Source organism: Stegodyphus dumicola, chromosome 6 (genome assembly GCF_044657685.1).
Source record: "Stegodyphus dumicola isolate Sdum_Otavi_A_Nest chromosome 6, ASM4465768v1".
Classification (NCBI taxonomy): domain Eukaryota; kingdom Metazoa; phylum Arthropoda; class Arachnida; order Araneae; family Eresidae; genus Stegodyphus; species Stegodyphus dumicola.
The window spans coordinates 36,875,883-36,890,456 of record NC_140773.1 but is presented as its reverse complement, the minus strand read 5'-3'; the positions used below and the strand labels follow the sequence as shown (position 1 = coordinate 36,890,456).

Sequence of the window (14,574 nt, the reverse complement as noted above, 5' to 3'; positions counted from 1 at the left end):
AAAACTACTCAAAAACTGAAAAGGGAAAAAAAAAAAAAAAAAAAATCCTAATCACAATTATACAAAATACTGAAAAATATTTTGTAGGATATTTAAAAATTTCTTATAAATAAAAAAATAACGTTTCCAGTCACAATTACTAAACCATCAAAGGAAAAAAAACAAAAACACAAAGAACATTTACAGAAAATGACATTACATAATAAAAATTCTCATAAAATTAAATTATCATTCTATGACATAAATTAGACTTAACCCTTAAATATCATTTTCTGTTACGTAAACACAGAAGAGGGGTCTCTCAGACAGTGCTCTATTTTACGCATCTTAAAAATATAAAATTTTAAAATAATGTAGTTTTGTTATTATATAAGCATTAATACACTTTGCTTATTATAGTGAAGTAATTAATTCTTTTTAAAACTATAATGCATTAAAAATTAATTTTTACATCACATACGAAAAAGTACGAAACACTTAATCAAATAAATAAAATAAACACTGCTTACATGCAAATGCTTACAAACTAAACTATTTAATAAATTTTCCATCTACAGAATCTGGATTATATAAAATTATACAAAAGTATAATAGGTAAAGAATATTAAAAAACTGCAGCACATTATTTCAAGCATTTTCAACACAATTTTCACAAATTGTCTTGTCAAATTCATTACATATCGGATTCTTGAAGCTGAAACATAGATAGGTAGTTTTTCTTCTTGGAAGGGACAAAAAAAAAAAGATGCTTTTTAGGGATATCAGTTACATCTGGGCTAGAACAGATTCCACTGGAAACTCCTAGAACTCTCTGAATGCACATTTTTATTTCTTGGTTTACAGTTGGCTTTTAAAGCCTCTTCCACATGTGGTTCAGAATTCTAATGATAACTCCATCAACAATTTTTTTTTTTTTTTTTTTTTTTTTTCCAATTTGGCACTATCTCTTAACAACTGATGTACATTTATATTAATTCCACTTACATCAAGTAACCTAAAGAATATGGCCATTGGCCATTACCTTGTTCTTCGGCTTGTAGAATGTTTAGAACATTTTTCATCCAGTGCATCTACACCTCCTTTAGTGACATTGTATAATTTTATTATTTCTGGTTTCTCCATTTCAAGGTCTTCTGATTTCGAATGATGCATTGAAGAAATGAGAATAACACTTTTTAATTTTTGAGGCACATATGAAATGAGAGTCATTCTATTGTGAATGCATAACGAGAAGATCCTTCCCTTTTCATTTTATTTGGAAAAATTCACCTGGTATTTCTCTCTTTTTTTTTCCCATAATACCAACATATGTCAAGCATCTAGAGTTAAGTTCTTGTACAAGTTCGACACTCAAACAGTAATAAAGCCATCTCCATCTCATGTCAGAAAAAAGTAACATAAACACAGAGGTGAGGTTTAAAAGATCGAGGCCCAATTTAAAAAATTATTTTAAGAAAAACTAATGGATAGAATTTAATAAAAATTTAGGAATAGTTATATTTTATGTCAACTTGAAAGATCTGAAAAGGAGAAGAAAAACTACATAAGTTATAAGCAGTTTTGCAGTTCTAAAATATTGGTGCGGTCATATAGACCCCACCTCTGTGTTTAAGGGTTAAATGGCAAAGTTGATACACATTATAGTGATCTTTTTTGTGCTCCAAAACAGAGACATTATAATAAGTGGCTCTTTCAGCAAAAATGAGTTTAGCATACTCTCATCAATTGGGAACTTTTTGTATCCTTCATTGTAATGCAATGATCAGTTTAATAAGTGGCTATCATAACTAGCCTTGATTGACTGCAATATAAACTGGATGTTAAGCACTGATATATAAAAAACACAAAATGCAGTACTAAACTGTGATACTTCAACCAAGTTGATTTTAGGCATTTTAATTTTTCAAATTCTAAAAGAAAGTTCTTTTCTAAATCAACCCTTTTATTAGACATCAAATTTGCTATTACTTATTACTTATGTTGTGCATTCTCTAGAAGTACGTTAACTTCTGAAACTTAATCACATAATTCTAATTGTTAATAACTTGTACATGTTTTAGAAACTATTTTGCTCTGGGGTCAATTTCTCTGATTCAGATCTGTATTCAGGAGGCTTCAGATTTAAGGGAAATGTACAGACAAATAAAATTCCTATTTAGCATCTCTCAAAGGGATAGTGTAATGACCAGAGTTCATCGTATCTTCTCTCCTTCTTTGCATCCATAGTAAAGATTGAATACTATGGATTGCATATGCTTCATGATGCATTTAAAACCTGTAAAATGGAAATTAAACTTGCCTGCTCCAAATTGGTGTTCAATTGAAAAGCCAAACTGAATAATCAAACTTGCTTGCTCCTAACTGGTGTTCAGGCATCAGTTTCTTTGAGCTACTTTTATTAACAAAAGTAGATATGCAATTTGCTTATTTAAGGAAGAATTAAATAAGAAAGATGCTAAATTGCCTCCTTCATTTACAGAAGATCCTAAATATTTTTAATTTATAATGATAACATAAATCCAACTACCTGGAAAAAGATACCGTAAATGTGCTTCATGCTTCCTTTAAAATCTTTTAATATTTGACTAGAGGTTTCAGTTACAAGGTAAGTATAACATGAGATTTATTTTCTACAATGCGCACAAAATACCTGAGTTATTCTCAATCTGCATTAAATAAATTTTCAAATCCTGACCACTGCTGCTTTTTATAATGACATACCTTAATCATGGTCTAATTATACAAAAAGAGTTCATTAAATTATGAACCTATATCTCAATAAACAAGTCAAAATGATTTGAACATTAGGTTTCAAGTATACTTTATTTAATCTCCATTCTGTATATTTTAAAAACCTATGATTTGTATTAGAAACCAATTAATTTTTTATAAATGGCATTGACACAGTATAAATGAATATGAAATAATATTTCTAACTTTGAGATATTGGACAACTAACAACCTTCTGGGTTGACTACTTCATCATATGATGGGGGAGGACCATTTTCAACACCTTGACTAAGAGGAACTGTTCCAGGGATTTCAGAATATAAGGGAGGAGATGCAGGGAAAGTTTCTGTCTCTGGAACATTTTCAGGCTCCTGAAAAGGAATAATAAAATGAAGATTACAACAGCTTTCCAATTATCCTAAATGCTGCTTGATAAACAAAAGTAAATTATTAACATATAAAAGTCATGAAATAACACAATCAATAATTCTGGCAACCAAAAATATATCACACACATATGATTTTAAAGAATATAACTGCAACATAATAAATTTAGAACTTGCATAAACACTGCTGCATAAGTATGAAGATAATTTTTTACTTACAGCATTCCTAAAGCTGTCTAGAAGATTGACATTATTTGACTGCATTAAAAGTTGGATAATTCTTTGTTATAGCAGCCCCCAAGATTGAATTTCCAATCAACCAAGATATCTGGCTGTGTGTTCTTACCTCACCACATTGATTATATATTACCATCGGCTGCATGTTCTCATACCTCTCTACATAATCGTAAATCATTTCTGCAACACAACCAGTCATCTGCTGATAAATATAATTATAACAGCAGCTGCTTCTTAAATTTCAAAATCTGTCATTTCAGAGACAACACTGATGCACTGGTTTTTAAGTCACATGACAACACCCAATTGAACAAATTTGCATGCCATCTGTTTCCTGTTCTTTTTTTTTATGATTTTCTATTAAGTCATGGATTGAAACTTTTTCTTTTTTCCTCTTTATCACAGATAATATGACAATACATAAATGTTTATTCATCAACAACAGCAGATATTCTGACACACATTTTAGAATAAAAATCTTTTTTTTTTTTTTTTTTTTTGCTCAAAAGAAAGAGGTAACTAAACATTTTACCTATTATTTTTCAGATTCTACACACTTTATTTTAATTTATACAAGAGTAGAACTGGCCTTTAACCTAATTTATTTCAATAAAATAAAGTTATATATTATTATACCTAATACATAAACACTACTGGTTGCTTCTAATTTCTCTTAAACATCTCAATGTAAAAATCCTAGAAAAACTCATTTAAATTTTTAAAAATATTAAATTAAAATAAATTTACTTAAATACATTTTAGAGTTTAGAGACTTGCCATATGCAGCATAAATACAGTGTCAGACTAGCCAATAGACAAATGAGACAGGCGCCCAGCTTCAGAAGCAGGAAAAATAAAAATTTTTAATTGATAAATTTTAAAAAATAAAATGTACATCTTAAATAAATCTTTAACCCCTTCGCGCCGACTGTCACGTATATGTGCCAGCAACAAACACACTTACCTACCGGCCGACACGCAGGCGTGCCAGAGCATTTTTGCATTTACTACCGACCGTCACGTATTTGTGCCAGTACCCTGGAACGTTTTTCAAACTACAATTTCTGCCACAAGATGGCACTGTATGTCCATATGGTTTCAGATACATGTACAATAGACCTTCTACTCGAAATGAGAGAAGCATCACTCACATACACGTGTTTTTGATTATATAAACAAACGGGGAACTAAATGTTTCCGAATGGCGTGATTTATGACGTCTCTTTAAATCGCACTTTATTTGCACGTGGTAGTTGTTTACTGTAAGTAGAAGTTTTATATATGCTAAAGCTTTGAGTATTTCGGTTTACAGTTCAGTTTTTAGAAAATAATTAGATCTTGTTAGACGTGAATTCTTTCTGTTTTTACCGTTTCAATGTTGAAGTGTCGAAAATGTTTAACAGAGCATGAAATAGCAGAAACGATGCAAAATATTTCAGATATTGACTCTGAAATTCTGATATTCTGATATTGATTCTGAAAGATTAACTGAAAGACATTTTCCAAAACTTTTTTTAGAAGAGACTGATAAGAAAATGAGACGACGATGCTTTGTTTGTTCACATTCCCGGAAAAATCCTCCAAAACGGCAAATGAGTTATTACGAGTTCAAGGAATATAATATAGGACTGTGTGTAGATCCCTGTTTTCAAATTTTTCATACGAAAAGAGAATTTTAAGTAATATATTTAGTTTTCAGATGTATAATGTTAAAAGTCATAAAATGGTGAGTAATTAAAATAAAATGTGTAAAATATGCATTTAAACAAGAAATAAGGTAATTAAAGTATATATATAAAAATATCTATAAAGCATAAGCCGTTTAAATACTCTATAGAGCATTATTAAACAATATGTTGATACTTCGGAAATTTCATGGATTTAGGCTTAGTAGCAAAAAAGCCCCCGGCCCTGGAGAGATGCTCGCGGAAGACACTGCCGACCTCCGTGATAAGCGAGCGTTTTCACTACCCAGCTTGAAGGGGTTAATAATACAAAATATTTATATTATGATTTCTGAATAACACAAATTAATATAATCATAATAACTGCTTAAGTACACCATTTTTATCTGATCTGAACACTGTACCAGTGTACAGTATATGTGAGCTAATATACACTAAAGAGCCATTACCTTATAACCACCCTCTATCTATAACAATGGGCTCACACAACAAAACCACTGTGCGTGTGCAGCTGATGTTGGCACCTATAAAGAAGCTATGCATTATCTTTCCAAACACAGCGTGTTCAGCAACATAATGGGAAAAGCAGCTGATTTATCAGACTTCAATAAAGGTCAAATCATTATAGATTGGCGACTGGGAACATCAATATCAAAAACTGCATGTTTAGTGGGCTCACATGGCAATTGTTGTGAGCATATATCGAAAGTGAAGTATGGATGGTGAAGCGACAAGTTGGCCGGCCAGCAATGTGTCACTAACAGCGCATCAATTCCAGAGGAGAGCGGAAATTGCTACACATTTCTCATTGTGACGGAAGAGCTACAACAGCCGAAACCACCACCAGCTACAACAGTGGTGACCCAGACAGTGTTTCTCAAAAAAGTGTGCAGCATACATTGTTGCATATGAGCTGTAATATTTTATTATTTAACAAATAACTATATTTATTATTGGAGTGGCAATGCCATATTTGTATCATGTAACCATTGTTCAGAAACATAAGAAATTGTTAAAAATTGTTATCCTAAAAGTTTTTCCAGTAGTAGATGTATGAAAAATTTGTAACTAAAAGACTGTATTCAAATTATCTATCTCCGTAAACTAAAAATAAAATTTATGTTTTACTAAGAAGATTATCAGTTATTTTGTTAAATACTGCAAAATACGTTACAGGGCCTTCGCAGCCGGAGGACGAAGTACATCTCTGTACTGACAATACGTCATCCAGGGGTGTTTGTGGGACCCCAAAAAATCCCCTGAAACTTTTACGGACTTACTACCGACATTTTGGAGTTTCGAGAAGGGGGGGGGGAGAAATGAAAAATTACAATTATGAAGTATTGAATGACCTAATTATAAAAGTTCAATGAATTACTTTTTTTGCAAAATTAATAACTATAAATTTTCAAACATATAAACTACTACATTTTATGTAAATATTTTAAATTACCTGAATTAATTCTTTAAAAAAAAATATCTAATTTCTGCTGCTTTTTTTTTATTTTCTGATGCTTGTGGGCTTGTCTTTCTTTTGTGATGAACTTCATAATTGCAGGAAGGTTGACTTTTATTTTCCTCATTTACGGTTGAAGAAATTTCCTCGAGAACTGCACATGCAGAGGTAGAAGCAGTTTGCTTTTCTGCTAATGTAGAAGGTTTTTCAGAGACTTTTTATAGGAGACTCATCTGAAATACATGTTTTTAAGTCCTCTTGATATGTTTTCCAACTTCTGTTCATATTTAGTAAGAGATCTTTGTGAATTGGATCAGTCATTGGATTTTTTGAGCCATATTTTTCACATGAGGTTTCTTTAGAAGCCATTAAATCATATTTAATAGTCTGCACTGCATCTAGGGAATCAATCTTAAGAGAGGTTCTATAGTCAGTGACAAGTGTACCATTAAGTTGAATGCACTTTCCACTAATGGGCCATGGAAGCAGCTAAGGCAGGCTTTGACCAATTTAGCCAATGTAGGATAGTTATAATCATTTGTGAAATCCTCTTTTAAATTAAAAACTTTAGACCAATATTTATCAATTGTACACTTGACTTGATTTCCACTTTCATCAGATGTGTAGAGCATTTCTTTGGTGATATCAATATCACTCTGGTATAACCTTATTTCAGCTTCTACTTTTGACTTTTCATTATCACTAAAAATATGGGACATAAAAGATAATTTTTCAAAAGCTAATATTGTACTGGTTTTACCTCTTAGCTCTGGATGTAATGAAAGCTAATTAGATATGAATTTTTAAGGGGTAATTTCTGTTTCATGTGCTGTGCTATATTAGTATAAGCTTTCATCAGAGAAATTTTGAATTCTTTTGCTATAGGATGATTTTTTGATAATTTCTTCAGGAGAGTGGAAGCTTCTGCACCAGTAAATATTACTTTGCTAGGTAGATGGAATTCTGGATTTGTGACATCAACCTTTAATAAATCATTATAAGATGTGCACTCTATATTTTCTGGCTTCATAAAAAAAGAGAAAAATTTTGCCATCAATTTATAAATACTACAATGTATTAAATGAAGCATTGGTTTTTTTTTTTTTTTTTTTTTTTTTTTTGTTTCAAATAATTTAATATATGCATTGAACTCTGGTAATACTGCTGAATATAATGCCATATGCAATATTGTTTTGCATAACAAATAACCCATTTAGTATTCTTTTTTTCCGAGCTAAAACATCCTTTGTGAGTTGTTGGGAATGCAAGCTAGAATACACCCCTTCAACAATTTTTTTTTTTTTTTTTTTTTTCCTGAGCTGCAGAAATAATTCTTTTATTGTATACAGTTTCAACATAAGAAAAATAATCCCCTTTATCAGTTTTATCCAAGTAGTGAAAATAAAATGCAATAAGAGCATCCCACAGATCTTTGATTCTTTCTAAAACACATAAAATGTACACCCACCTATGGTCTGGTCTCTTCAATGGCTTAAGTTTTTTAATGGCAAGGGATTCACAGATTTTGAAAAAATTTTCTCTTTTACTGCAGCTTTTCATATCAAAATAGATGTCATCAAACAAATCTTCTCAGTATCTATCAAAACATGAAGCAAATTTTTTTTGCACAGTTATTAGCTGTGTGACATGTGTCACCATCAATATCTAATAAGTGGGGTGCTTTGTTTGATCGTAGTCTGGTTTCAGCACCCTTTTTTTTTCACGCATGGTGTTACATGAGTCCATTAATACACTAATTAAGTTTGCCCATGGAATATTATTATCTTCAATAGTATTAACAACTGCTTTAAAAACAGCTTCTGAATTGCAAGATTCCATCTTTAGAGATGCAAAATGATGAACTACAACTTCATTTTGATTGTTGTCATAAAACTGCACCAATATTGCCAGTATACTTTCTTGAGCATTGCTAGTACTTTCATCCAAATTTAGAGAAAATGGAGTCTCCTTTAAAGTTTTAATGATATTTTCCTTAATAGTTTTTGCAAGCCCATATTTCATCTTATAACATGCAGTAGTCCTGGACATTTCCAACGAGTTTAGTGCCATCTGATCGCGGCTCAACTGTTTGCAGAGTTCAATTAAATTGGGAGCTACATTGAAAGAAAGAGAATTCTCGGCGATAAACGAAGTTATTAATACCTCTTGGCGTGCTTTTCTTGTCACTATATTCAATGGCCGAGCATCAGTCTCCAGTAAGTCATCAGTATTTTTTGAATTAGCATAATTACTTAAAGTCATTGAATGTCTAATGCACTTTGAATATTTTATGTGCGTCGCAGTTTTAGAATGATTTGTGAAAGCCTTGAATCCTTTCCCACCATACTTCAGCAGTGAGTTACAAAAAACACAATATGCTTGTCCAGCAACATTTATTTTCTTGCACCATGTGCCGATGGTATCCCCATTACCATCTCTCCGTTCAATCCAATTCCACCTAAATGCATTCCGGACACCTTCTTCTAATTGTATAATATCACTATTTATATCGAGAAATTTCATAGTGAAATTCTCTTGCGTACATAAATAAAAAAATATTTCAATAAACGAAACAAAACGAAAAATTTACACGTGCATCAATAAATGAAATGAAATTTTCACAGCGGAGCAAAAAAAGTTGAGAAGCGATCAATGACAAATAGCTACTATGGCGAAAAATCCCCCTTCTCTACTTATTGGCGCCATGCCAGGAGAGATAAGACCTTTGAACCCAGAGTCACGTGATCGCACATCTGGTCGAACAAAGTCTCTTCCTTTTTTTTCTGCCGCACCTACTTGCCGAAAAGAATCCAGAAGAGAATGTCCGAGAACCGGGGGAATGAGTCATAACTCGCAATAAGGAAAGAACAAAAAAAGAAGTTTTTTCCCCCTTTTGATGCATTATCACTGCCTTTGGAGAAAGAAAGGAAAAGTTTTCACCACACACACTGACCTTGCGTTTTCTGCTTTCAAAGCAAACAAAATTACCCAGATCAAAATAAATAATTCATTATTATTCCTACTTCCTTTTGAACGATGATCCCCGGAATTTCCGGGTATCGAAGTTCAAAATCCCCGGAGCACAAACACCCCTGGTCATCGGCAGCTGCATCTGCAATGGACCAAAAAACATCGGAACTGGACATTAGAAGAAGGGAAAAAAGTTGCATGGTCTAACAAATAAAGTTTTCTGGTCCATCATATTGATGGACGAATGCTAATACACCGATTTCCAAATGAAACCCTCATTCCCAGATGCACAGTTGTATGGAGACAAGCCAAGTGGCAGGGTATTATACTGTGGCAATGTTTTCATGGAGTCCATTAGGGCCCATAATCCCCATAGAACAATTCCCGACATCTGTGTGCTACATGAACATTGTTGTAGACCAGGTTCACCCATTCACGACAACAGTATTTCTGGCGGGGGATGGAGTTTGCCAACAGGATAATGCCCCATAACATAAGGGTCAAATCGTCAGGGAGTGATTCGAGGAACAGACTTTCAAGTAACGTCTTGGCCTCAAATTCACCTGACATTAATCCAACAGAGCATTTGTGGTACCACCTAGAAAACCAAATTTGTGCTGCCACACTACCCCCTCGCAAATTGTGAGAATTGCTGGACTAATTAGTGAGCAATTAGTACCACATACCTCAGCACCCTCAATGCTACACCGGGTGCTGGCAGTTTTGAGAGCTAAAGGTGGTCCTACACGTTATTAACAGGGTGGTCATAATGTAATGGCCCTTCAGTGTATATATGACAGACCGCATAAGAAATCACATGTCTCGAACTTGCTAAGAACCTCGATATTTGGGCTCTGTATGAACTGAAAGAAATTCATTAAATGCAATGAATCAATATTTGTCATATGTATTTCGAACACAATGCAATTGACTCATTTTTTAAACCAATTATCACTGGTGATTAAAAATGGATCGTCCACAATAACATTAATAAAAAAATCATGGTCCAAACATGATAAATCAGCACAAATCATACTGAAAGCTAAAATGCATCTAAAAAAGATCATGCAGTCTATTTAGTGGGATTGTGTATTTTGAGCTGCTTCCAAACAACCAAATGATTAACTCAGATGTTTACTGCCAATAACTTATGAAACTGAAGGAAGCAATAAAAGAGAATATGTCAGAATTGACAAAAAGGAATCGTATTCACATCGGTACTTTTCTGTTTTGCCAGCACAAACGATAAAGTCGCCAATATTGGTACAACTGATGCCAAACAGAATACCTTCGCTGGTAACCTTTTATGCTTCATTTTCAAAACAAGTCGCAGCCTTTTCTTATCAGATTGATTGTTTCTTTCAATACTGGCATACAATTACATAGAATGTTTACAAGATAGTTAAATTTTATGCCCTAAGACCATTCGCGATAATTAAGTCAATTAGGATAAATCCACATCGTTCACCCAAAGGTGAAAATATAGAAAAGGCAAAATCAAGGGTTAAATTCATCAATTATAACAAGAATGCACTAGCAAAGTAAAGCACTGCGGTTTTACATAACTTCTGAGTAAGCTATTCGTACGAACTGAAATAATTCTCGCATTTAAACTTGTATTCCAAATTAAGATTTAACTTGAAATTAATGTAGAGAATTAGATTTTTGTAGCTTAGTTTATGTGAGATGAGATTATTTGGGGTCACATGATACGAACCGGTGAATCAGGATGTTGAACCAAGAAAGCATAGTAAATTCTTAATGTCTTTTTACAAATTTATTGTCTTTATTTGTTGGCTTTTTACAAAATTTTAAACCATATGAAAATGTTTATGCCTTCAAAATAAAAAATTCTTAGAACTAACATTTGTTAAAATTTTTTATGTGTATACAGTATGCTGTCGCCAACAACGTCTGCTTGGCAAGATTTGCGCAGACAAAATGGAAAAGTACCTTCACATCTTTAGCAACATATACAAAATTACTGGAGTTTGGTTGGGAAGAAATGCCGCTTGCCTATATAGATTCAACCTTGCACCAGCGGATTATAATTTATTTCAAAATTTATAAAACTTCTTTAAATGGTAAAAGTTTCAGAAATAATGATGACCTCCAATTGTACTTCAGTTTTCTGCTGATACAGGTAAGAAGTTCTGTGAGCATGGAATTAAGCAGTTGCCAGAAATTGGCAAAAGATCATCAAACAGAATGGAAGAAATTTGACAGATTAAAGTTCATTTTTTGTGTAGAAAAAATTCAGTTTTATTTCATGCTAAACAAACTGCAATTACTTTCTTGCAATCCAATAGTTGCTCAGTAGTATAAATATATCTATTCAAATACTTTTTGTATTAAGCATACGAATACATTGTTTAGAATATATGTCAAAAATTATATAAAGTAGAACACTATTAGGTATTTTTTTTTTTTTCTATTATCGGAACCGGATTCAGAAATGTACATATGTATGAATGTCTATACGTATATATGTGTACACACACATATACATATGCATACATGAACACATACATGCATATACACATACAATTCTGAATCTGGTCCTGATAATAGAAGAGTACCCAGTATTATTATACATAATGATACAAATGGAAAATTTAAGCAGTTGATGATATACTTGAAATAATATCTGGACAATAAAAAAACTACATACTTTAGCATAAACAATAATATAGTTCAATTCACTAGTTTATAGTACACTTAAATATATAGAAGAAAAGCCAAGTAAATATTACACACATTTTCAAAGTGGCATTACAGTGCTAGCTGAGATAGTTAATTACCTTCTCCACTGCATATATATTGTGCTAGAGTTTCATACACTATGGTACAAATTAGAGTGCTTTCTTGCATTAAACATCAGTTTTAAATTAAATATAATCATGCTGTACACTTGTTTAATAACAAATGTTACAAAACAATATAATATTCTTAGTTATAATTGAATAAATATTACAATCTTTTCTACAAAAATTTATACACAAAATTGTAAAAAAATAAAAATCGTCTATTTAAATGATGCAGGTTAACTGGGTAATTACTTAAATATAAAATTCAGTATTTAAACTCTGCTTCATTGTAAAATGAGAAAATAAAAGATTTGGATATCACGGTACTCCATTTATACCTAATAATTAAATAATTCGTACTACTTCATGTACTACACTTCACACAAAGATATATATATATATACATATATGATACTTTAAATTTTATACCAAGAGACTATAATACGACGACAATTTTGCTAATTTCACACATTCTGACAGTAATAATTAAATAATTGATACTACTTCATGTACTACATTTTACACAAACAGATATTTATATATATATACTGCATACTTTATTTAATTTGGTTACAAAAGACCTTAAACATTAAAGAAATTAGCAAAAATGTTCGTCGCATTTTTGCTAATTTCACACATTCGGACAAGTACATCAAGGGGAACCAGAGACATAACAAAGAGAATTCAACTTTCTGCCATACAGTACAACTACAAAAGTCTATAACATTTATCAGACAACAACAAAGCACTCAACATCCAAATATATATATTTCTTATAGAACTACTAATTTCAGATTTTGAATAACAAAAATATTTTTTTACAATAATAAGATCAACACATAATGCAATCTCTGTTTTATAAAATTTCAATTATTAAAATAAATACCGAAAAGCATTGATAAATATTTGATGAATTGTGCAACAAGCTCCGAATAACCAGTAAATAAATACGGATGCATTAAAGAACAGCATAAATCACTTACAGGGGCAGCTTCCGGATAGAGACTCCGTGTCTCATTCCCTACTGCTGCCATGTTGTTACATTTTGTTTACAATATGTGAAATTGCTGCCAATTTCATAATGCTGAAATTAATTTTGCATAAAAATTATTGCCATATTTCCAAGGCATTTTGATTATCGACGTGCTTGTGATGAGGCTGTATTATAGCAAATAATCAAAGTTAACACTACTACTAGGATATTTATCACATAAGAATTACTTTGGTCCTGTTCAATTCTTATTTATTTAATCTGTTTTATAGCTAATGTTTTGGTTATTTAGACAGGAAAAAAAAAAAAAAAAAACCGTTACTGTTTGCCTTTATGTGCACTTTGAATCTAAGGAATCGGCAAAATCCTTAGAAGAACTACTACAGACCTTGGGCAAGCTCTCGTAGATATAATATAAATCTTTCTGACTAGCATCAAGCGACTTTCGAATCGACCACAGTAAGGCTCCTCCCTTATTTGCGGTAGTCACCTTCCCAAACACTGACAGAATCCTTGACTGCTTGGTTTTAGATGAAGAGCCAAGGAACATATGTTATGCAGAAAGTATTGATACAAAGAATTTAAACTTGTGTTCTCTTATTGAAGTCCTTGATATATAACCGTAAGACAAAAGTTCTGTTCAAGGCTAATTCTATGATGGAAATTTTGAAATTTTCGCTGCTAAAGAGGAAGGAGTTAATAGATTCTTATTAGTACGGAACTATACACTATTGTCTTTTAGGGAAAGGAAAATTTTGACTCTTATTGATTTTTGTTTCATCATTTAAGACCCTGTGCAAAACGCTGTCTCGTCTTTTGAATGGAGGTTGTTTAATTTTTACAAGAACTAACCGTTCTCTTTTTCCTAATAAACTTAAAGTAAAATAATTTTAAATGTAATATTCCAAAGCGCCATGTTTATTTTCAAAATCCGCAGCATAGGAACAAACTAGAACAAAGATCAGAAGGTATTTCGAGAGGGAATATTCTCTGGACTGGTCAAACTAATTCTCCAGACATGGTTCTGACACGAACTACTCTAATGTTGCTGTCTTTTCTGGATATAGCTCAATCACTTTTGCTAGTGGCCACAGCACCTTGCGTTTGTCATCACACCCGATGAAAACTATATCCTCGATTTTTATCTGTTGAGGAATCTGCAGTGTATATGGACGTTGCACTAGCAGGCTGAGATATTCACTTCTAAATTTCTTTCTAAAGAGCTCTTTTAAATTCTGTATACGAGTATGTCTCAGTCTCTTGTTGAAATCAACTTTATCAGCGTGATCCAAGTCAGGAACTCCAAAGACTG

The 14,574-nt window shown here is 32.1% G+C and overlaps 1 protein-coding gene across 2 annotated transcripts in view; it reads right to left on the bottom strand.

The window, feature by feature from the left end:
- Positions 1-13,408, bottom strand: part of LOC118202094 (uncharacterized) — a 44,307-nt gene extending 30,899 nt beyond the window's left edge. Inside the window, exons 1-2 of one of the 2 annotated variants that reach the window (XM_085818219.1) lie at positions 13,255-13,408; positions 2,963-3,101 (exon numbers count right to left, since the gene is read on the bottom strand). In XM_085818219.1, the coding sequence (XP_085674345.1) occupies positions 2,963-3,101; positions 13,255-13,305 (190 nt within the window). In that variant the 5' untranslated portion in view covers positions 13,306-13,408. Of the gene's footprint in view, positions 1-2,962; positions 3,102-3,335; positions 3,499-13,254 lie in introns of those variants that run through there. The other variant, XM_085818220.1, reaches the window with a different exon arrangement.
- Positions 13,409-14,574: the final 1,166 nt, after the last annotated feature.